This window comes from Cibotium barometz, chromosome 11 (assembly GCF_041138505.1).
Source record: "Cibotium barometz isolate CiBa-2024 chromosome 11, ASM4113850v1, whole genome shotgun sequence".
In the NCBI taxonomy this organism is placed as follows: domain Eukaryota; kingdom Viridiplantae; phylum Streptophyta; class Polypodiopsida; order Cyatheales; family Cibotiaceae; genus Cibotium; species Cibotium barometz.
This window is the reverse complement of record NC_141056.1, coordinates 50,297,001-50,320,481: the sequence shown is the minus strand read 5'-3', so window position 1 is coordinate 50,320,481 and position 23,481 is coordinate 50,297,001. Positions and strand designations below refer to the sequence as shown.

Genomic DNA, 23,481 nt, shown 5'->3' with positions numbered 1-23,481 from the left:
TCTACGTTTTACCTTCACCAAGTGGTTGGAGCAAAACGATGAGATGATGAATGCTGAAAACTGTATGGATGCAGAAAACGCAAGGTGGATTGTAGGCTCAATGCTGAACTGATGCGTTTTGCTCAATGCTGAACTGATGCAAGATGGCTGAATGCTCATGCGTTGATGCGCCTATTGCTGTAGAGAAGATGGCTGGAACTGCAATCGCTTATGCTCCTAGTGCTGAGGATGACAAGCGCTTGAATGCTTCTTTGCTGAATATGACGAACGAATGGCTGAATATATGCAAGAACTCTATTTATATGGACACCATGAGCCAATCGGCTGGCTACTGAGTTGGCCGACTGCTCATGTCCACCATAAATGCCTAAATGATGTGTAAAATGCTGAAAATGATGGAAAAAATACCAAAAAAATCCTAGTAAATATCCTGATAAATACTAGATGATATGTGGTGTTTGCCATGGTCTAGATGCAATGGATGAATGATGTGCAATGTGCAGAATGCTTTCTGATGATGCAAACCCTAAGGTTTCTACTGACTGTATATCATGGTAACCATGAAACTCGTTTCGGTGGCCTTGAAACTCGTTTCACGTTTCGGTGTTGAAACGTTTCGTGCGCATCACTGAAACCATTTCGTTTGATGTGGAACAAGAAGTTGTGATTTTTCCTATGGTTTAGCCTCTCTCAATATTTTTAAGCCTTTCACTTCCCTTCTTTTATGTCTCTTTTGCTCTCCTTTCTTAAATGGTGACGTTATAGCAATATATTTTCATACTGTCATGCATATATCGTTTCGATCTACCGTTTCATTGTGCACCTATCCACATTTGAAACGTTTCATTCTAAAATAGATCGTTTCGACAGCGAAACGTTTCAGTAATGAAACGTTTCGTGTGTTGACCTTGCTGTATATGCATGAATGCATATCTTTAAGTGGGTTAAGAGACTTAGACTGACTAACTAACTTGCTATGGCTGAGAATGACCTATGTAGCTCGTGCTTGACTTATCCTGGACTGAGGATTACAATGGGGTCACGGTGTACGACAAATATCATCTTGAATGGAACTAATACTGTACAATGTTGCACTGATGATGATGAGCTAGTTTGTCACCATGCAGTACAGTGCAGAGTGCATGTGACACTCGCTATGACATCATCCTTGGGCAAGCATGGTTGTACCAGTTTGATCCCTTTATCAGTTTTCGGAATCATACATTGCAATTTGTAAAAGGAAATCGATGTTTTCACTTACAAGGACTTTTTAGACATAAGCCACCTCCAGTCATTTCCGCATTGCAAGCCAAGCAGTTAATTCGCAAAAGAACTGCGCCAGTAGCCCTTCTCATGGTGTGGGCAATGGACGCAGCCGATTCAGCCTCGAAATCAACAATCTCCTATTTGCAGTAGCCATTCTTCCGGGAGTTTGTTGATCTGTTTCTAGATGAATTACCTAACGAGTTGTCGTCCAGACGTCCAGTGGATCATCCAATTGATCTTGTCCCCTGGCGGTACTCCTCCTTTTGGAGCTCCTTATCGTGTCTCATTTGTAGAATCGCAAGAGATCCAAAAGCAGCTCAAGGAACTTCTTGACAAAGGACATATTCGCCCAAGCAAGAGTCCCTTTGGTGCTCCAGTCTTGTTGGTGAAAAAGAAAGACGGTTCAATGCGTCTATGCATTGATTACTGTGCACTTAACAAGCTGACAATTAAGAACAAATTTTCCTTGCCACGCATCGATGAACTGTTTGATCAACTTCTCAATGCGAAGGTGTTCTCCAAGATTGACCTGAAGTCCAGATATCATCAGATTCGTATTTGTCAAGGAGATGAGTACAAGACAGCTTTTCGAACGAAGTATGGTCATTATGAATTCTTGGTAATTCCTTTCGGGTTAACCAATGCCCCAGCTACATTTATGACTCTTATGAATGAGATATTTGAACCACATCTGGATAAGCTTGTCATCATTTATCTTTATGATATTTTGGTCTTTAGTAAGACAGTCAGTGAGCATAAAGAGCATCTTTGGATTGTGTTCTCAATTCTTCGAGCTAATGTTCTCTTCATCAACAAGAAGAAGAGTGAATTTTTCAAAGTTCGTCTAGAGTATTTGGGACACATCATTTCCGCAGATGGCATCTCAATGGATCTTAAGAAGATTGAAGTTATTGTCAAGTGGCCAATTCCAGTGACAATTTTTGATGTGAGATCTTTCTTGGGTCTTGCTAACTTTTATCACACGAAGGTGTACAGATTTTCTGAAATTGCAGCCCCTCTAACAGAGTTGACAAAGTACGAAAGGCTTCAATGGTCCCCCAAAGCAGAAGCAGCTTTTACAGCACTAAAAGAGGCCTTGACTACTACCCCCGTTGTCACGTGCATCCCGTACTTGGATGCCACGTAGACATATCTGTACAGAAGGTGCAGGACCTGGGATGGAAAGCTGATCCCATGTGAGCCCAGTCTGGGACGAGTCAGCCAGGGTTCCATTCCAGTCGTCCGAGGTCAGGTGTGCATTGTCTTGCACATGAGTCCAAGGTCAGGTGTGCACATGAAACAGTGCAAGTCCGCGCTCTGCGAGTCTCCTTCTGGAATGATGTCAGTGACTTTGTGTATCTGGTATGATACCGGATGCCAGAACACTGTGTAGACAGTTAGGGTTTGCATTAGGAAAAGGGGCCAGCCCATAGGGCTACCCCAGGAACTCATGTGGGCATGGGGAAAGTATAAGACAATCCCCATAAGGGCCAGGAAGGCCCTGGCTATACCCACCAACCATGGGTAGGTCATGGGAGGGCTACAGACAGCCCTAGGGGCTTGGCATGGGTAGCCGACTGGTTATCCAGCCATGGGATTGCTGTAGGGCAAGTGTGGGGCAGCCTATACAGGCTGCCCAGCCTCCAAGACAGCAGGCGCACAGTGTTGAGCCTCCTTTGCCCATGCGCCTAAGTGCCCAAGCCTATTATTAGTCATGCGCAGCATTTAATTCTGATTTTGTGCTGTATTATTCAGTCGTGGAGCATATTGAGACAGCCGACTGCCTTTTAGCCAGCCGACTGCTGTCCAGAAAGGGTATAAATACCCAGCCCACATATTATTCTATTCATCTCATCATTTGCCAAGTGCTGAAGCTGAAGCAAGGGCCTGGACAGCCTAGATCAAGCTAACGCAGAAGGGGTGAAGGATTGAAGGTCAAGGGTAGAGATTCATCTCACCCAAGAAGGTTCAGTCAGTCTTTTATTTCAGTATTTTACATCATTCTAATAAAAGCAAATACACCATTCGTGGTGGGGGCCCCTAGAGAGGGTATTCGGGACCCAATACTGTGTCCTCTTCTTCCTCTCTCTCTATCCAGTTGGGCAGATCCAGACGCCCAAGGGTTCGCGGATCCTCACATCGGAGACGGTGCCTACACCGGAGGATTCAGAGCATCATTGCGAGGCATCGGGCTCGTCCGACCAGGCATCTCACTATGGCAGATATCCAAGCCATCCGGCAGAGACCCATGCTAGAGCTCCTAGGATGATTACCACTCCAGCAATATACTGTTGTACTCACTGTCACTTTTGTACTCCCCCATATTCATGTATTCATGTATCCATGTACTCATGTACCCCATTTTGACTAGTAGCATTAGCTTCCCACTCTCCCTAGTTGCTGCTTCCGGATGCTCCCTACTGATGTATTGTAGGGCTAGATACTTACCTTCAGTTCTTTCTTTTCTTTTCTAGACAGTGTATCAGATGTCACATGGTTGTAACTTTGGCCTTTTGAAGACGTTAATATAACATTTCATTTCATTTCTCTCTCTCTCTCTCTCTCTCTCTATTTTTCTGCACATCTATATTCAGTTTTTTGTGTTAATTTCGTCGCGACAAGTGTGCTGTTTTTCTGAGCATTGAAGTTACCGATCTCCCCCGAAGCCTCCGCATGTTACACCCGTTATGGCAATTGCAGATCCTACTCTTCCGTTTGAAGTAATGACTAAGGCTTCCGATTGTGCTTCCGATGGTGGTCTTATGCAGCTTGGACGTGTCATTGCTTTTGACAGTCATAAGTTTTCAGCCATACAAATGAGATATCTAGTTTATGACAAGGAATTTTTGGCGATAGTTCATGCTTATCGTACTTGGAAGCATTATCTTCTTGGAGCAGATTCAATTGTTAAAAGTCTATCTTCACTCAGCCTTGATGATGAATCCTCGACAAGGCAGATGGGTTGAATTTTTATCGAATTTTCACATGACTATTGAGCATGTGCCTGGACTTGAGAATGTTGTGCCTGGACTTCAGAATGTTGTGGCTGATGCTCTTAGTCGCATGCCTCAAGCAACGGTGATGGCAATTTCTACAGTAACAATGGAGATCCCAGATTGTTTTAAAGATCAGTATTTGATTGATAAGGATTTCTCAAGTGCTTTTCATGACTTTGCATTCGACACAGCCGACTCCTTCAGAATTGAAGATTTATGCTTCATACTCTCTTGTGGATGGTCTTCTTTATTATCAAGATCACATATGCGTGCCGCACAATGCACATTTGCGAAAGATCGTATTGCGTGAACATCATGAAGTACCTTATGCAGTAGACCCTGGAGTAAACAAGACGTAACGATTATTGACAATGTCTTATTACTGGCCTCAGATGAAACAGGATGTTATTAAGTTTGTTGCAGCATGCCACTCTTGTTAGCAGATGAAACCTAACAGATAGTTACTTCAAGGTCTTCTTTAGCCCTTGCCGGTACCACAAGAAAGATGGGAAAGTATTAGTATGGATTTCATCACTTCCTTGCCGAAGTCTTCCAAGGGAAGCGCACAGATTCTTGTGGTTGTGGATCGCTTTTCTAAAATGGCTCACTTCATTCCTTGTAAGAAAGGAGCTACTGCGCCAAACGTTGCTTGATTATTTGTGCAGTATATTTTTAGGATTCATGGTGTACCAAAGTCGATTATTTGTGATTGAGATCCGAAGTTTATTGGACATTTTTGGACTTCGTTATTCAAGTCTCTTGGAACTAATAACTTGTTCAGTTCAGCTTATCATCCTCAGACAGATGGTCAGATTGAAAGAGTGAATCAGATTTCAGAGGAAATACTTCGACACTATATTCAATCTCGATTGGCATCATGGGAAGATTATTTGCCTTTGGTAGAGTTTACCTACAATAATTCTTTCCATTTGGCAATTGGAATGACTTCTTTTCAAGTAGCTTATGGCCATATACCAGTTATGCCAACAAATTTTGTTTTGCAACATAAAGTGGCATTAGCTGACTAGTTAGTTCAAGAAATACAAGACATTATTCTTCAAATTCGTGATCAAATGATTCGAGTTTAAGAGAAATATCAAAAGAATGCAAACAAGAGTAGAAGACATGCAGAGTTCAATGAAGGTGATCTTGTTTTACTGTATGTTGCGCCTCATTTTTATAAGACAGTGAAGTCAATATTTCCGAAACTCAGGCCTAGATTATATGGTCCTTTTCGGATTTTGAAGAAGAATTCAGAAGTCAGTTATAAGTTGGAACTTCTTCCTTCTTGGGGAAAGATTCATCCGACCTTTCATATTTCTTGGCTTAAGAAGTATGTTCAAGGAGATTCGCTTATACCAGATGTTTCCTCCTATGTTCCTGAAATTGAAGATGAACATTTTATATTAATTCCTGAGGAGATTCTAGATGTTCGACAGAAAGAGACTCGAAAAAAGCTCACTACGGAGTTTCTTGTTAAGTGGAAAGATTTGGATGAGTCAGATTCTACATGGCAAAGTGATGAAGATTTGCAAAATTACCCAATTACCCAAAGCTTCTCCAGGATATCTTTGACAAACGGCAGTTCATTATTTAGCGTGGGTCTTATTTTAAATGGGAGGGAATGTCACGATTTGTGACTAATATTATTATTATTCATTAAGTGAAGAGTTGTGCCTTCTCGAGTGGTCACCGGTCAAGGGACGCTCCTTTTCGAAGGGCCACACCACTTCACAAAGGACATGACTATTAGTCTAAAGACACACCTATTCATGAAAGGGCATGATCCTGCATAGGAACATGACTCTTTGATTGTAACTCTTCAATCCCTGTTTAAAGAGGGCACCCGTGTGCAATTCAATCAACTCAAGTTCTTAGGCTTAATCTTGCAAGTCTTGTCTCTCTAGTTCTTAATCATGTGATTAGAATAGTTAATAGAAGGATTAAGAGGTAGAAATCCTCACATATACTGGCACAAAGAAAGGTCCATCCACTAATGTCTTGGGCTCTCATGCTATTGAAATTTGCAGAACTTTGCGTACATATGTATTTGACAACTTTGTCAAAAGTGTTGCATACATCTTTTTCTTGCATCATTGCTGCAACATGTTATTATATCCTCCGACTCGATAGATGATCAACCCATAAACATACATAGGAAAACTTGAATCTTTTGCTTCAATTTCTGGCCATTTTGGACACGGGCTTCCTAGGCGTGGCTGGCCCCGTGGACATTCACAAACATTAAATCGAGGTTTCCGGAACAGGTTCACGAATGCATGTTTTATGCCGAACAAACATGTTCAATGCATCATGCACCATGGTAATGGCCCAACTTCCATCTTCCAAGCTTGTATTCTATGTTGTTGGGGTACACAAGGGCACACATCCCACGATGTCTCATCGAAAATATCTATATGAGTTTGATCCAAAACCCAGGATTAATCCCCAAGCTGGTGAGAGTGCAAGCCCTACATGAGTGTCATAAAAAGGTGCCCAACCTTTGGCTAGGCTAGTTTGTTCATGCTTAGGCTGCTCAAAACTGGTCCAAAATTGCTCCAAACCTGCCCATATCTAATCCATGCTGATTTGCTACCGATTATTTCCTAATTAGTGGACTAATCCTGACCCTAATTGATAGTTGCATCCAATGACTGAGGATGATGCATGTGGCGATGCAAGAGGGGCATGTCAGCTGTTGGGAAACCAGCAAAGGTCTTGTAGGCTTGCCAAAATGGTCAATGAACCTCGTAAGGCGGATCTGGCCAATTAATAGATTGCTAATCGTGGGACCCTAGCCAGCCTTTGGAGTGTTGCTCCCCCGAAGAAGAGAGAGATTGGTGCCAGGGTTTTCTTGTATTTTCATATGGTACAAAAAGTTTGCATAAATGCTTGTACATGCTTAAGGCCTTGGTCAGACCCCGTAGGCCCTTTTGCATATCTTCTACTGAGGACTAAACTTATGAATGATGAGAATGAATTGATAATTGCTGAATTATGGACTGAATGCCTATAGATATGCTTGGGATGCAGTCTGCGAGCTACAACAGCTGTCGGCCTGTTGTGTGGACAAATATTCCCACAATATGCTGAATATGCTGTGCTTTTGCCTGCTGATCTTGCCACACCTGCTGCCCACTGTAGGAGCATCTGGTCACCGCTACACAAGGTCAGCTGCCAGCCGACAGGGCATTTACTGCCAGCCGTTAGGCCCCTGTGCCTTCCCATGATGTTGCTAATGCTAATGATGATGATGATGATTCTGGTGATGGTATGGCTGCTGATGATGATGATGATGCTGAAGATGATGAGGTTGCTGATGCTAATGCTGTCCTACTGATACTTAACCAGGGATTAAGACTGGTCATGCACAGCATTAGCCATGGCATGGGCGTGCATGTGATATGAACCCACGACCTCCTGGTCCTAGACAAACACCTTTACCACTTGAGCTATCACCTCATTGGCCAAATGGGGATCTTTTCTAACCTTGTTGATTTCTGGAAATATAGACATAAACCTTTCTCTAAGAGACCATGCTTAAGTAGAATACTAAACACTCCTCTCCAACTTTTGCTTGGTGGAGCTTGAAGCTGTGGCTGAAAGAGTTTAAAGTGCATATTATGCTGGTGCAGGCTTTGGCTGACAGTGTGAACCTCCCATGTCGGATTGCTCGTGGGTGTAAATATTGTGGGCAGGATGATGGTGTCTCATGTCTTGTTCTTTGTGGGACTCAAAGGTACTTTCTTTGTGCCAGTTTTCGGAAAGTGCAGATCACTTGCCATGATTTGGAAACGATGTTTCTTTTAATTGTAAAGTGAACTAAAGAGCCGAACAAGGTCTATTGTAGGATGTTCGGCAACTAAGTTGTTGCATTTTGCAGCGTCTTAAGAGTGGCAGATCTATATTTGTGCAGGGAGTTTTTAGTGGATCTGATTGCTAGTCCTGGAGACTTATGCTCTCCTGAGGCTTTTCTCAAGAGCCTACGTTCACCAGTGAATTTTTCACCTCTTCGGCTTCCAGAGTTGAAGGCATCAGAAGTTTTGGGAAATGATGGGCTGGAGTGGCAGAGTTCTAGAAATAGTGTGAAAGGCACAGAAATCATATGTTGTGAGCTTGCTTGCCAGAGTTCTGTGTGTCCAGGTATTTTAATCTTAAAAGCTGTTTTTCTTTGTTTTCCCAATTATCTGATGCAAAAAATGGTTTTGTAGTGGAATCAAAACGGAGAGAAAGCAATCATGCTTTTTGGAAGAGCTTGTCAAGTGACACTTTAGCTGGTAGGAGGGTTTGTGCTCAGAGTGACAAGTTGGCTGGTGTTACTCCAATGGCTACTTCTTTGGCTAGTAAGGCTGATGGCATAATACATCCGCATCAAGCAAGCTCTTTTACTAATGATGCCACATCTCTGCAAATGCAGTTAGTGGGAAAGATGAAAGAGTCTGTCTCTGGGCAACATGATACATCTACACCTGATAAACGATCCACTGTACATAATTTGGTCCACCCTCGGGAAGCTAACATCAACACCACACAACAGCCCACATTGCAATTTGGCCAAGTAGGTTCTTTGCATGTTTCCTTTGCAGAAGTGGACGTGCTGGATGAAAGTAGAATAGATCCTCCTGAAGCATTAGAGGGAACTGTGCTAAAAGCCAAGAGTATGGAGCTAGCGCTTGCATTAGATGGTTTGGAAATAGCTTGGGAGGAGCTTAACGTTAAGGAGCGCATTGGGGCAGGTATGTATGATTGTCAGTGGGCATTTTGACCTTGCTCATTCTTAGAAACGATTGAGCGGCTTTGGTGTAAAGCTAGTGCTTATGTTTGTGTATCTATTCTGGTGGTGATGTTTATCCTGGCAGGGTCATTTGGGACAGTACATCGGGCTGATTGGAATGGATCTGTAAGTATATTTTCTGCATTATTAAGCTAGTAAACCCTCAGCATGCATGGATTAGGTGGGAGGGACGGAATTGACTATCTTTTAACTGGGAACCCAGCTTCTTCAGTTGAAAAACTCCACTTTTTCTTTCTATTGATTTCTGTCTATCTGACCTTCTCCATTGGCAATTTCAGGATGTTGCTGTTAAAGTTTTCATAGAGCAAGATTTCCTTGAAGAGCGCTTGGATGAGTTCATGAGGGAGGTGAGTGACAAAGTGTTTAGACTTTTATATTTTCAGAACCATATATTAGGCTGTATTTTCAAAGCACAGTTGACATTTGTAACTACCCAAAACTAAATATTATTGGATTAACATCTTAACTCCTCCTGAAAGTTATCCACTATGCGGATTTGCTGGAGTTACAGTGGGGAGCCCTCTTTTTGGGTGTTGGTGCGTCTCTAGCATGTTTGTAAATGATGATGGCACTCAGCCTACAAAACCACATGGGTTAGTGAGAACTCCACACACGCTAGCTACAATGCTTTTGTGCATGTTGGACATTGACAAATAACACTACCAGCTGACTCTCTTGACAGAAAATCGGCCACATCAACGAATCACCAATTACCGGCACAACTTCTTTCTTGACTGAAATAAATGCCAAGTATTAGGGCAAAGTGATCCCCTGCCCAGGCCCTGTTGGGTAGGAGGGAAGCTAGCCTGCACACACACACACACACACACACAACCTCAAGCACAGAGAAATGTGAGAGTGCTGAAAAAGATGTACTCAATAATGATATGAAATGAAAGTGCAAGTGAGTACTAAAAGGCCTAGGGCTAAGTGCCCAACACACATAAGTGTGTTCACACGGGGAAAAAACCTGTGTCCAGTCACAGGGAAAAAGTGCCCGTGGGTGAGTTGGGTGCACACCTGAACTAGCCGGGAGTGGACATGACCAACAAACCCCCCTCAAGTGAATGGTGTGAACGGGTAGCAGCAGGGTGATAAAGCTGTGAATGCTGCCCTGCACTATGCTCCACAGTAAGAATGAACTACAGTGCCAATGGAAAAAGCAAGCACTATATCACGGGAAAAAGGAGAATCCCCAATGTCATAGCGCTAATGCTAGAGCACAGTTGTAAATAAATTCATCACCAGAAATGCATGGCAAAGATCATGTGGACATCAACTGCATGAAATCAAGAGGCATCGCATAATACCCCCCCTGAAGGCAAGTACCAAATGCCAAGCTGAACTGTATGTAATCCACATCAATGCTCTGTAACTGCACCAGTGATAAGCATAAGAAGAGCTAGCAGATATACGCATGTGTAAAGGCAACAGGATCCAAAAGTCATGCCTGTGAGACATGCAATGTAAGTTGCAAAAGTGAAACTCATCAATGGAGGATCCGATGAGGAAAAATCAGCATTGGTAGGGCTGATAAAAGTAAAACTTCAGCAATGGGAAAAGTTGAAAATGGGGAGAAAAAATGGAGGCTCGAGGCGGGCATCAGCCAATGCTATGAGAGGATAGGTAAACTCTCAGCGATGCCATGATCAAAGGCATGTATGGCAAGTGTAAAGATGCATAATCCCAAAATGAATAATATACATGTGACATGTCAAAACCATGAGAGCAAGCCAACACTGGCCAAGTGTGTAGAAGGCACTCCCAGTAAACATCACATGTGAGAAAGTGACAACGTCAACACTGTAGAAACAATCCCGTGCAAGGGAAAACATCATAAAAGACATCTCCAGTAGACATCACATAAGAGAAAGCGTCTAGCATAGACCAGCATAAGGGTCAACAAGCATAAGTGACCATGAGGCATCACCAGCTGCATGTGGACAAGTAAAATCCCCCCCTAAAATGCATCTGCCAGACAATGCATACCATGGAGTACAAACTATAGAGCATAGTCATTAAAAGCAACGGCATCAGAAGACATCTCTGCAGGCGATGAAGATGTGAGGGTCAAGGCTGACACATGTGTAGCCAAATTGGCCTGATTTGCACCTGTGGAAGAAGATGCCAGCTTCTTCTTTTTTTCACTCTCAATACGCTTCTTGCATTCTTCTATGGTGTGCCCTGTTTTCCTGCAATAGTTACAATGCTTTTTCTTTTCAGGCTTGTCCTCTGTCTTGGGAGGATCCGATGGGCTAGGTTTAGGCCCAGATCTATTCCCACGAAAGGGAGCACCCATTGCTGACTCAACAGACATCATGTTGTTCTTGTTGGAACGAGATTGCTCTTCACTGAGCAAGAGAGTCACAAGGTCGTCAAAAGTGACCGCATTAGGTGCATTGCCAACCAACAACCGCAAAGTGGTGCCAAATGTCTGATAAGAGTTAGGAAAATTATGCAAAACTGTCTGAACAAGATAGCCATTTGTCAAGACCTCATCAATGTTAATGAGCTGCTCTCGTAGGTCTTTCACATGCGTAAGGTGCTGATCGATAGAGTCATCTTCAAGCATGGGGTCAGTCTCAAGCTTGCCCCGAAGGTAAGCTACACGAGTCTCATTGTGACCTGAATACAATGCCGCTAAGGTATCACAAGCACCCTTTGCAGTGGTGCCGGAACGAATGTGCGGAATGATATGCTTGCGGCACAAGAGAGCAATCAATGCATGGGCCTGAGCATCCCTAGTATCCCAAGTACGCTGTTGCTGAGTAGGAGGAAGACGAGGAAGTGGACTTGCAGGAGGGTGAGCGGAATCACTTCACCTTCCGCTGGAGCAGGTGCAAAAGGACGCTCCTCAGTGCCATCCACATATAGCCATACATTCTTGGCAACCAATACATGACGCATCATATAAGCCCACATAGGGTAGTTATCCCCATTGAGCATGTCCTCCTGAGATAGCATTCCAAAGAGGTCATTATTACTGTTGGCCATGATAACACAGCAAATCTGTCACAAGTCACCACGAGTAGGCAATGCCGAGCAAAACCGTAAGAATGCGGAAGATAAATAACATGATAATCAATGGACTAAAAGGGTGGAGAAGAAAAGAATGTCTATCAAATGAGTATGCTTTAAAGATCAAGGGAATTGTTGAGTCCCTTGGGTCTATTAATGTCACAAGGGTAGCTAGGGGCAAAGAATTTGTCTTGCATGATTTTCTCCTTTGCTTCACTGATCAATGGATTTGACACCACTGTAATTGCAAGCAAGGAGGCTTTTCTGCTGAGTGCATTTGCCACCACATTTTCTTTCCCTGGCCGATACTTAATTTCAAAATCGAATTCCTACAGGGTCTGCATCCATCTCCTTTGACGCATGTTGAGATCCCTTTGGGTGAAGATCCACTTTAGACTTTGATGATATGTCATCAAGGTGAACCTTTGTCCCAAGCGATAATGTCTCCACAGCTTCAGAGCATAAACTACTGAGAGTAACTCCAAGTCATGGACATAATTTCTCTCATGTGTTCTGAGTTTTCTGGATTCATAGGCCACTGCATGACCTTCTTGCATAAGAGCACCACCTAAGGCAAACCCATTGGCATCAGTAACTACCTCAAGGGTTTGGTAAAATCTGGCAATTTAAGGACAGGGTTGGTTACTAAGGCTGTCTTCAGCTTCTCAAAGGCTCTCTGACACATTGTAGTCCACTGAAAAAGGGTACTCTTCTTGAGAAGGTTAATTAAAGGGGATGCTATCTGAGCATACCTAGGTATAAAGATCCTATGCACACATGATCTTCATGATCTGCAGCATTCTTTGAGTGTACCAAGATATCATCAAAGAAGACAAGAACAAAATCATCCAAGTACCACGAGAAATACATATGCATGTTCCAAATCTGCAAGTGTACTGCACAATGATGCAAATCTGTCAAAGTGTCCACAATGGCATACATATACTGCAGCAAACCACAAATGTATACATGTGCCGTGAAAAACACAATCAGCTGACACCTGTAAAAGCTGCAACTGCTCAAATTTTGGCAAATCAAAGGTAAATTGGTTGAATGCTCCAAAAATGGGCTCAATGTAGAAAAGCCCTAGTTTTTAGGCAGCCAGTTAGACCAAATTTGAACCGGATCTGCACGTGTAAAGCTACTAAAGCAATTGTCACCTGTACCAAATGCTGTAATCCCCCAAAAAATTGGGTGAAATGTCCCAATGCCAAGCAAATGTGCCTGTAATACCCAAAAAATTGGGGGAAATGCCCCAATGCCAAGTAAATGTGCGTGTAATACCCAAAAATGCTTGCAAATAGTGCCAATTTTTGCAAAATCCCCAAATTTCTAGTGCAATTATGCACCAAATCTACTGAAATTAATGCCAATATGCGCCAATGTTGCAATTGTAGGCTCAATGGTCAAAAGCCCCAAAATTAATGCAACTAATTTGCTAATTTTTAGCAATTCAAGGTCAAAATTTGCAAATCCCATGAACCTGAAATCTGTAAGGGATTTGGAGGACGCAGGTACAGTCGTACGACGGCGCAGGTACAGTCACAGGCGACGGTGATGCAGGCGGCGCAAGGCAGCGCATGACCGTACAGGCGGCGCAGGACAGGGCGGCGAACCAGATCTGAAGCGGCAAACGGCGGCGAGCGCAAATTTGGAGGCGGCGAAGGCAGATCTGGCGGCGAACGGTAGCGGCGCACAAGAGCGGCGACGGGTAGCTGAGGGCGGCGGCAGGGTGGATGAGGGTGAAACCCTAACTCTAAACAACAAAACCCTAATGTAGCAAAACCCTAATCCCAATAGGCTGAAGCTCAAGCTCTGAAGGGCAGTAGGGGGCAAACCCTAACCCTAACCCTAACCAAGCTCTGATACCAATGTTGGGTAGGAGGAAAGCTAGCCTGCACACACACACCCACACAACCTCAAGCACAGAGAAACGTGAGAGTGCTGGAAAAGATTTACTCAATAATGATATGAAATGAAAGTACAAGTGAGTACTAAAAGGCCTAGGGCTAAGTGCCCAACACACATAAGTGTGTTCACACGAGGAAAAAACCGTGTCCAGTCAACACAGGGAAAAAGTGCCGGTGAGTAAGCTGGGTTCACACCTGAACTAGTCGAGAGTGGACATGACCAACATGCCCAAACACATGTTTGGCCACCCCTCTTAGAGATTGTTTTCTACCATTCAGTCCTGCATATGGCATCCTGCCATAAAGTTTCTCCCAAAAATTTAAGAGTCTTCACAGGCTTCTGCCTTAATTTCAGCTCATGTACACACTCCCTAGGTGTATTCATCCCTAGTTGACTTATTATGGAGTTCTGTGTATGGATTTCACACATGGCAAGACCTAATTGCCCAAGATTTGGACAAGGACTTGACATTGACTTAGCCTTCCAAGTTCCTACACACCCGACCATGGGTCTAATAAGTGTGGTTTGGCTTGTACAAACAGTACATTTTGCAAAGAGGGTTACATAGACTTGTGCCATGGGCATGACAGTGCTAATCCTATTGACCTAGATGGCACTTGGCGACTTGTCCGGGCTCACAACATGCTCTAGGCCCATCAGGAAAGGTATCCTTTGTCCTAGATGAAGGAGAATATTACCCTAGGACAGATGGTGCAGGTGACAAAAAGGTAGTGTTTTCAAATGGTTAGGGCAGGAATTACAACGAGTAATTCCTTCGGGTAAATGTGCAAGTGGAGCCCAACATGTGGTAGGCATCTTGTCAGGATCTTTATGACACTCGGAGAAGAATTCTTTTTCTCAAAGACAAAAATTAGAGCAAACCATAGACTTGAAATAAATTAAAAGCATGAACCTTACGGAAATAGATGTTTACCAAAGTAAATAAAAAATGAAAGCCTGAAAATAAGAGAGATCACTGTCGGCACAAGATTGGGTTCAATCTTCCCTAGAGCTGTGTGGCCCATTGTGCCACCCATCCATATTTAAATATATTAAAGCTTGCATCTCAAAAAGACAACTCTAAAAATAAAGCTTAAGAGCTTTTTGAGCATACAAGCTCTTCCAAAAATATATATTAAAGCTTGCTTTTCAAAAAGACAACTCTAAAAATAAAGCTTAAGAGCTTTTTGAGCATACAAGCTCTTCCAAAAATAGGCCAATGCGACCAAATAGCCCTAGGTAACATTGGTCCGGGAAGTCAATGATCTTAGAAAGTGGGCCAAATCCCTCATGGAACAGACAGTGAAACCTCTTGCAGATCTTATAGTATAGTGGGTAGCGACATATGGAACGCTTCTCTATCTCAACTTGTAACATGTAGCAGAAGTATTCGTAATTAAGGATCATGTCACACAAGTTTTACACCGCCTTCTTTATCTTGAGTTTCGCGAGTTTAGCAATCCAATTTTATCACTTCAAACTTTAAGAGATTTAGAGAGAGAGAGAGAGAGAGAGATAGAACTGTACACTAGATTGGGTCCCGAATTACCCACTGAAGGGCTCCCTCCTATTGCTAGGAGTATTTGCTTTTATTACTTTGAAGAGAATGACTTTGGACTGTAGATAAGCCAAACGCAAGATCTCTGAAAGACCAAGAGTCTGGCTGAACTGTACACTGCTGTAGAAGCACCAATGATTATTGATCTCAAGCCTAAGCACTCTTCCGAATGGAATGTAGGAAGGCTGCATATCTGAGGCTAAGATATGGGCTGTTTGGGACTGTTTCTAGGTTGTGTATGAATGCTGTAAATGAATGAATGCGTGTGTTCTACCTTCACCGGATGGCTGTAGCAAAACGATGAAGAGATGAATGCTGAAAACTGTCTGTATGCAGAAAACGCAAGGTTTCCTGAGGGCTGAATGCTGTAGGCTGCTGCGTTTTGCTGATGGAGGGCTGGATGCTCCAATGATGATGCTCCTAGGGCTGAAGGATGGATCGCTTGCTGAAAACGCTGAAGAATGCTGAGGTCTATGGCGTGTAGGCTGAATCGTTGATGCTTCTACTGCTGATTGCTGAGATGCCTGATGTATGAATGCAAGATGCTATTTATATGGGTGCTAAGGGCTGGTCGGTTGGCTGTAGGGCTGGCCGACTGGTTCCCTAATGCTACACGACTGAATATTATGTATAAAATAGGTTATTGATGGTATTAAATGCTGGTAAATACTAAATAAATACTATAAATTTATAAAATATGGGAAAATTACCAAGGTAAAGTTCTTAGGCTTCTGCAATGGTTTAGATGGCCTAAATGCATATGGGATGAATGCTATGCAAAAATGCACACATGTCTTGATGCAAACTCTAAGGCTTCTATAACATCTATATGCATGAATGATTCTCTCCAATTGGGTTAAGGGACTTTAACTGACTGACTGATTGACTCACTAAGGCTGAGGAATGACCTACGTAGCTCGTGCCAGACATATTCTGGACTGAGGATTACAATGGGGTCACGACGTACGACAAATATCAAATCCTAAAGGGTTCTAATATTGTACAATGTTGCATTGATGATGAGCCATCTTGTCACCATGCACTATAGTGCAGAGTGCATGTGACACAACCTCTGTGTGGCATAGTCGGCAGATCCTCTCCTCCGTGGGTCTCCGTATGAGCTCCTTGGTTCTGAAGACATGCTTAACTCTACTTGTCTCTACTTTGAGGCGGTGGGATGAAACCCGTATTTGGCCAATTGCAATCCGTACATTTAGGTAGCTTGGGTGCTAGATGAATCCATCCTCAGTCAGTGTGAGGCAATGATTTCTGTAGAAGTGCATCTTCAGTGGGAGCTCCGAAGGTGTGATCCATGTATAGTGGGTGTAGAGACTAAGAAGATCTATCTGGATAACCCGGTTGGTGTCCTCATGAATGTCAGAATTTATGCATGTGAGTGTTTTGGAGCTGTACCTATTATTGGGTATTTTATGCATTTTTTCCTATTTATTTGTCTTGTGAGCAGTTGGCCAGCCCTAGAGGCAGTCGCTTAGGTTTAGGCTGCTCCATCTTCTGCAAATCTGCCCGCTTTCTCATTTGTACCTTGTGTTTTTGCCCAAGCTCCTCTTGGTTGTAGATCAGTCCCGAACAGTGGCTGCGTTTTCTGGTCCAGCCACTTGCTGCCGGCCAATTTGGTGGCTGCGTTTTCTCCTATAGAGGCAAGCCGGCCAGGTACTTGGTTGCGTTTTCTCCTACAGAGGCAAGTGTTGGAGTTTTGGCTGCAAATTCTGCATCGGCATCAGTTATTGGTGAGTTCTCTTGTGGGTGGAGTTGCCAGACAAGTGACTGTACATTTCCTTCTTCCTCCGCGAGTCCGTACCCTTCCGGTAGGAGGTTCTTGGTGGTTTCTTGGACTGTTTTGCTGCTGTCCAGCCTCTTTCTCTCTCAGGTTTGAGAGGGGGCTGATTGGTTTTGGAGCCTCGCTTTGTTGGAAAGCACTTGAGAGAAGTGTTTGAGAGCTGAGATCTGTGTTTCTTGTTGCTGTGGATATGGCTTTCCCCTGTACAAACAAGGATGACAAGTTGAAAGGACCCAACTATGCTCATTGGAAGGCTTCAAATGCGGATCTGGTTCATCCACAAGGGTTTGTGGGATATTGTTCATGGTACTGAAAGGAAAAGCCCTAGCGTCCTCAAAACCCTAGGAGGTGGACCTAGGATCAAGAGGATGAATTTGTTTCGGAATTACAAGACTGAGAGAATCGGGACCCGAAGGCGCATTCTGTGCTTGTGCGGACCATCACAGAGGAGGTCTCACTGGCAGTGCAAACTCTCACTAGTGTTCATCAGGTATGGTCTAAATTGGAGGATCTCTTTGCTCGAGATTCGTCGATGAGGGCAGCTACCTTGCAAGGGCAGCTCTACGGTTTGTTATTCCCTGAAGGCAATTCCATGCGGTCGTTCCTCATGAAGACCAAGGTTATCCATGACTAGTTACTGGCTATGGGTGCTGCTCTGTCCTCTTCTCAGCCGGCTGCACTTATCCTCACCAAGCTTCCTCCGGACTATGATGTGATTTCTCGATCTTTTGCGGTGCCAGGTCACATCCACTTAGTTGAATTTTGATGATCTTAGCTCCTTACTATTGGAAGAAGAGTTCGTTCTCGTTTCACAGGGTAAGTTGAAGGTGTCAATCAACAGTTCTCACCAGGCACTTTCCTTAGTTCAGAAGAAAGGTCGGAATAGCTGCTTCTCTTGTGGGAAGAGAGGACATCTGTCCAAGGATTGTTTGTCCAAGAAGGACAAGACCAAGAGCAAGGCTTCATCTTAGAGAAAAGTCAAAGATACGACACAGGGTAGTGATACAGATTCTAGTACCACTTCTAGGGCTCGCAGGGCGCTTTTGGCTTAGGAGAACCTAGATGGTGTACTTCTCTAGTACACATGCACTTCCCCCCCATGTGCTTCCAGCTTGAATAGGCTTGTGGGCAGGAGAAGGGGCTCATTATAGCTCGACTTACTGGTGCATGGGAACCGTGATTCATAGTTCCGAGCATTAGATATCTGGCAGGACACGGTTATCTTTTGTGTAGCTGGTGAACACACCCACCAGGTGTATTGATGCCTAGCTCATTGCTCCTGGAGTTCCCTAGTAACACCAATTGGCTCCCGGTCACTTTGAACACCCCATAAGCTCATGAGCCAATGCTGTCCAGCCTGTATACAGCAGCCAGTTTGACCAGTCCAACTCAGCATGTTTCCTGCTCCAGAAATCCACACATGTGAGTTGTAGATGCCTTGAGGAGGTCCTAAATCTGTACAGCCAGGTCAAAACAGCTACCTGACACCTGTTTTGAGCCCAAAGCACCTGTAAACCAGAATCTCCAGCTCTATAAGGAAGTCAACCAGCTCTGTAGATAGCTTGGATGCAGTCGACCTAGTCCTAGCAGTAGTCGATCAGTCTTGGTGTTGCTCCAGAACAAGTCGACCAGCTAAGATACACCTCCAAGAGCAAGCGACCAGCTTTATAGTGTTCCACAAGCAAGCTTCCAGATTAGAATTAGGGTTTCCCAATTAGGAAACTCGTTTTTGGGCTTACTCATTTGTTACGTACCTAGTGCTAATCCTCGGGATCAGTGGCCTAATCCGGCAAGGTTAGGAGAGCCCTGAGATTAGGAGAAAGCAGGTTAATAGGGATTAGCAGAAAGCAGGGCTCCCCTAACCTTGTCAAATCAGGCCACTAATCCCAAGGATTAGCACTAGGTACATAGCATATACATGGATTAGGAGAAAGCAAGCTAATACGGTGGCCAAGGTTATTATTATTAATAAAAACCTTAGCCGCCCATATTAGCTCGCTTTCTCCTAATCCCAAGGCTTCCCTAACCCTACTGGATCAGGCCACTATTCCTGAGGATTGCTGCCAAATCAGGGTGTCTAGGTGGCCATGAAGCAGATAGGTACCTTCCTTCTCCAATTGTCCACAAGTTTTTAAAAATATGGTCCGACTGTGTGAACATGTTATAACTTGTGTGGCCTCTTTTGAATGAAGTGTGGACTTGCAACAATACACTTGAGTAATAAATTAAACTAAGCTGTAAGAGGGTTGTGTGGACACTTAGCACATGCAAAATCCATAAGACAATGCTGTAGGCCCAAATAGGTAGTGCACACACACGTCTGCATGGTGTGGACGTGTCCCTAGCTGCATGGATAATCACAGGTGCCTATGCAGCAAAACACAACGAAAAATAGTGTCCAAGCATGCATCAATTATGCATATGCACATATAAACTTGGAGAATCACCCATCTTCTCTCGTACACTGCCCGCCATCTCAGTACACCGTGTGTACATGAAAAAACATAATATAAAAACTCAACTAGAGCTGAAAAAAAAGAAGAAAAAATAGCACTGCAAGTGTAGGTGGCACAAGGCTACAATGATGCAATGTGTTGTGTTTGTGAGAGAGAGAGAGAGAGAGAGAGAGAGAGAGAGAGAGAGAGAGAGAAAGAAAGAAAGTTATATTAAACGCCTCCTAAAGACTTAATGGATCTATGAGACCACAGTGATACAATGCTATCAATGGTCTGCCTCATCATGGAAAAGAAAAACAAAATAGGCACAAATAACATAGCTCTCTCAAAGTAGAGGCTGATACAATGATCATCATGGGGTATAAGCACTAGTACAAGAGAGTCTCATCACGAGAATATGAAGCATGTGGGGCACATCACCATGCAATAGAGGGTACACCTCTCTCAAGTATGTTGAGCACATGGTTACTGAGTATGGCCGAGCGGTCCCCTTCCGTCAGGGTATGTGGGAAAGTGGGGTATGGCGGTTGAGCATGTTGTGGATCTGGAGCTGACAAGAGGATCGTGGTTGGTGTCCCTTGGGGTTGGGATGCCGGTATGTCAAAGCGCGCAAGCCCGTTCTGAAGTGACTCCTTGAGGAGGGGGTGGAGCTCTCCTTGGTAGCGGTCCATGTAGAACATTGGCCATGGGGCAATCAAGGGCAGCTGCCAAGAGGCCGCCTAGGTCCATCGAATTGGATGGCCGAGTGGAAGTAGTTTGGTGCCACTGTAGGATTTCGTGGATCTGGCTCTGTAGACTAGATGTTTGCCGTGGGGATGGGAGCGCTTGGCACGCTGTAGTATTCCTGCTCGCTCCCGTGTGACTCCTCTGGTGTGTCTCAGCGGTATGGCTCTGGCGGCTGCATTAGTGGTCTTCCTATAGAGATATTAACATCCACTGGATGCCTCGCGTATGGGACAAAACGTGTACATCAATTCCATACATGTTGTGCACATAGGCACTAAAATGTGCTCATAGACACCAACTCAAAAAATGAACTAAGCAAGCATACTGTTGTAGAACTAGGGTCATCAAGATAGAGAGAGAATTGGGATCATAGGAACATTGCCAACATTTGCACTAATAGTTCTACAATCTTAGGGTGTAACTGCCAAAAGGAGTCAAACCCATGCTGAATGCTGAATCTGAATTGCACATTCCGTGGAGGTTCATGCACTCAATTATTGTCGAGTTCTTTAAAAAGTAGATACCATTGAGGACCGTGGATGCCTTGAAGTGGCTCTTGTTAGGTATGCAAACTCATGCTGAATGCTGAATGTAAATTACACCTTCCCTAGAGGTTCATGCACTCAATTAGTGTCAGGTTCTTTAAAAAGTAGATAGCACTGAGGACCGTGGTTGCCTTGAAGTGGCTCTTGTGGGGTATGCAAACCTATGCTAAATTGCATCTATTGAATTCAATTCACACCACCCTATCATAGGGTGGAATGTGCATGCTAGGCCAAAAAGTTCAAGTCATTCCACCCTATCATAGGGAGACATGTTAGAATATTCATGCTATCACTTTGTTAAATTTGCTCTTTCTTTCTTGTTAAGTTTGGAAAATAACCTGATATATATAGCAAGTGAAGGTTTATATATATATATATATATATACCTTCACTATGCTCTCCTATTAAGGCAATAGCTGCTTCTGCATGTGGGCAGAAGACGGAAGGCGGGGGATAAAGCGGATAGGGGTGCAAAGGGGGAAAAGGTTGGGCAGGGAGGGATGCAAAGGGGGAGCTGGGTATTTCGGAGTCTTTGTGTGTGTATCCATCGTGTATGTGTACCCGCTTGTGTTTGTGTGAACAACCCCTAAAAGGGTTAAGTGTGTTAGTCTGTGTGAACCCACTCGTAGGTGTGGATAAGATAAGTGTGCCATGTCTAGTATGTGTGTCTGATTCCCTTGAGTCAAAAGATAAGGCTTACAGCCTACAAAAGCATGTACTCGGTGTAAGCTCAATACATCTAAATATTGAGTTGTAAGAGCCTTGTTCTCTCTCTATCACTCTCTCTCTTTCTGCACACACCATGGAGATCTTCCATCCCCCATAGCTCTTGGCTCTCCTGGGATCTCTTGATTTACAACATGGTATTAGAGCTAGATTCTAGGCTAGTTAGGGTTCTTTTTTCTTCTGCCTCCTATCAGTTCTGATGCAGTTCGTCACCCAGCTGGACACCGCTTCTGCCATGCTGCTGTCCGCCGTCACCTGTAGCTGACCACTGAATTGGAGTAACTTGGCACTGCCTGCCAGTAGCAGAATTGTCGCCTTCAACTGCTGCGAATTATTGCTGCTCGTCACCCGCCATCAGCTACTGCATGCTACCATGTTGCGCCATTGTGAGCACAGCCACCAGCCGCGCCCAGGTCCAGAGCCTTTTTGTCCAAGCCTCCCGTCTCTGGGTCTAGCCGCTCTGCCCGCTGCCCACCGTGCCACTGCCGCCTTCGCGTGTCATCTGTCGTCGAGTTACTGCAGCAACAGCTCACTCGCCTGCCACGTGTGAAGTCGCTTCTTCGTGTCTGTTGCTTACCTGTTCATGCCCAGCTTACTCTTGTTGAGCCTCAGGCGCTGCTGATAGGTTACTGGCTGCCACCTCCATATGCTTTGCCAGAGTTGCCGTCTCCACACCCATTGAGCTCCAGCCACCTGTACTTGTAGAAAAATTAGCATCAAAAGTCTTCAATAATTTAGGGTTTTTTCATAAATGAGATGAAAATCAGTCAATTGAAGCCCTGCACATTGAGTTGTGCAAATACTTTCTAAGAGCCTTGTTCTCTTTCTATCACTTTCTGTCCTCTCATCTCAGGGCAGGCAGGCTTCAGGAGAGCTTTCTCTACCACTGACCATGTATTCACTTTGAGATGTATGATTGATCAGGCCAGAGTGAGGAAGAGAAAGCTCTATTGCTGCTTTGTGGATTTCCGCAAGGCATTTGACACAGTACCACGAGAGAGGCTCTTTCAGCGCTTGCAGTCTCTTGGCATACCAGCAGATATGACATGGGACATCTATGCATTATATGAGCAGGTTTTTGGGCGAGTCAGATGCCCAGGAGGTATGTCCGAGACTATTGCTAGCACCATTGGTGTGAAGCAAGGATGCCCACTTTTCCCCACGCTATTTGGGTTATACATTGATGAGGTGGTTGACTTCATTACACGGGGAGGCGGAGATGGTGTTGATCTAGCAGGTACCTCAGGACATATTATGCTTTATGCTGATGATATTGTATTAGTGTCTGAGTCTCCAGGAGGTCTACAGCAGCATCTACATGCACTCGATGATTTCTGCACACAGAGGGGTCTTACTGTGAACCTTGGAAAAACCAAGGTTATGGTCTTTCATACATCGAGACAGGAGACGTCATTACAGGCTCAAACAGCTCTAGAGGGGGGACGACAGACACAGATTACTACATTTTTTTAGAGATCCACCCCACTCCCAGCCCCTACACAGCAGGGAATTACTCTCCAGAGAGCAGAGACACTCAGAGCCCGCAGGAGACAGAGGACACCTGTCTTTCGGACACCACGCCTATACCTGAGAGAGATGACAGAGATCAGAGCTCAGTTTCACAGAGAGGGTGCGGAGCGACTGGCTCGCTTCAGAGCAGACCCAGGCATGTTCTTCAGGGAGCTG

General features: G+C 44.2%; 1 protein-coding gene across 4 annotated transcripts in view; it reads left to right on the top strand.

The window, feature by feature from the left end:
* LOC147634291 (serine/threonine-protein kinase CTR1-like) overlaps positions 1-23,481 on the top strand; it is a 131,533-nt gene that overhangs the window by 28,100 nt on the left and 79,952 nt on the right. For 2 of the 4 annotated variants that reach the window (XM_086805426.1, XM_086805424.1), the window contains exons 5-9: positions 7,898-8,001; positions 8,179-8,372; positions 8,474-8,998; positions 9,122-9,162; positions 9,336-9,404. In XM_086805426.1, the coding sequence (XP_086661552.1) occupies positions 7,898-8,001; positions 8,179-8,372; positions 8,474-8,998; positions 9,122-9,162; positions 9,336-9,404 (933 nt within the window). Of the gene's footprint in view, positions 1-7,897; positions 8,002-8,178; positions 8,406-8,473; positions 8,999-9,121; positions 9,163-9,335; positions 9,405-23,481 lie in introns of all 4 variants that reach the window. The other 2 variants (XM_086805425.1, XM_086805423.1) reach the window with 1 other exon arrangement.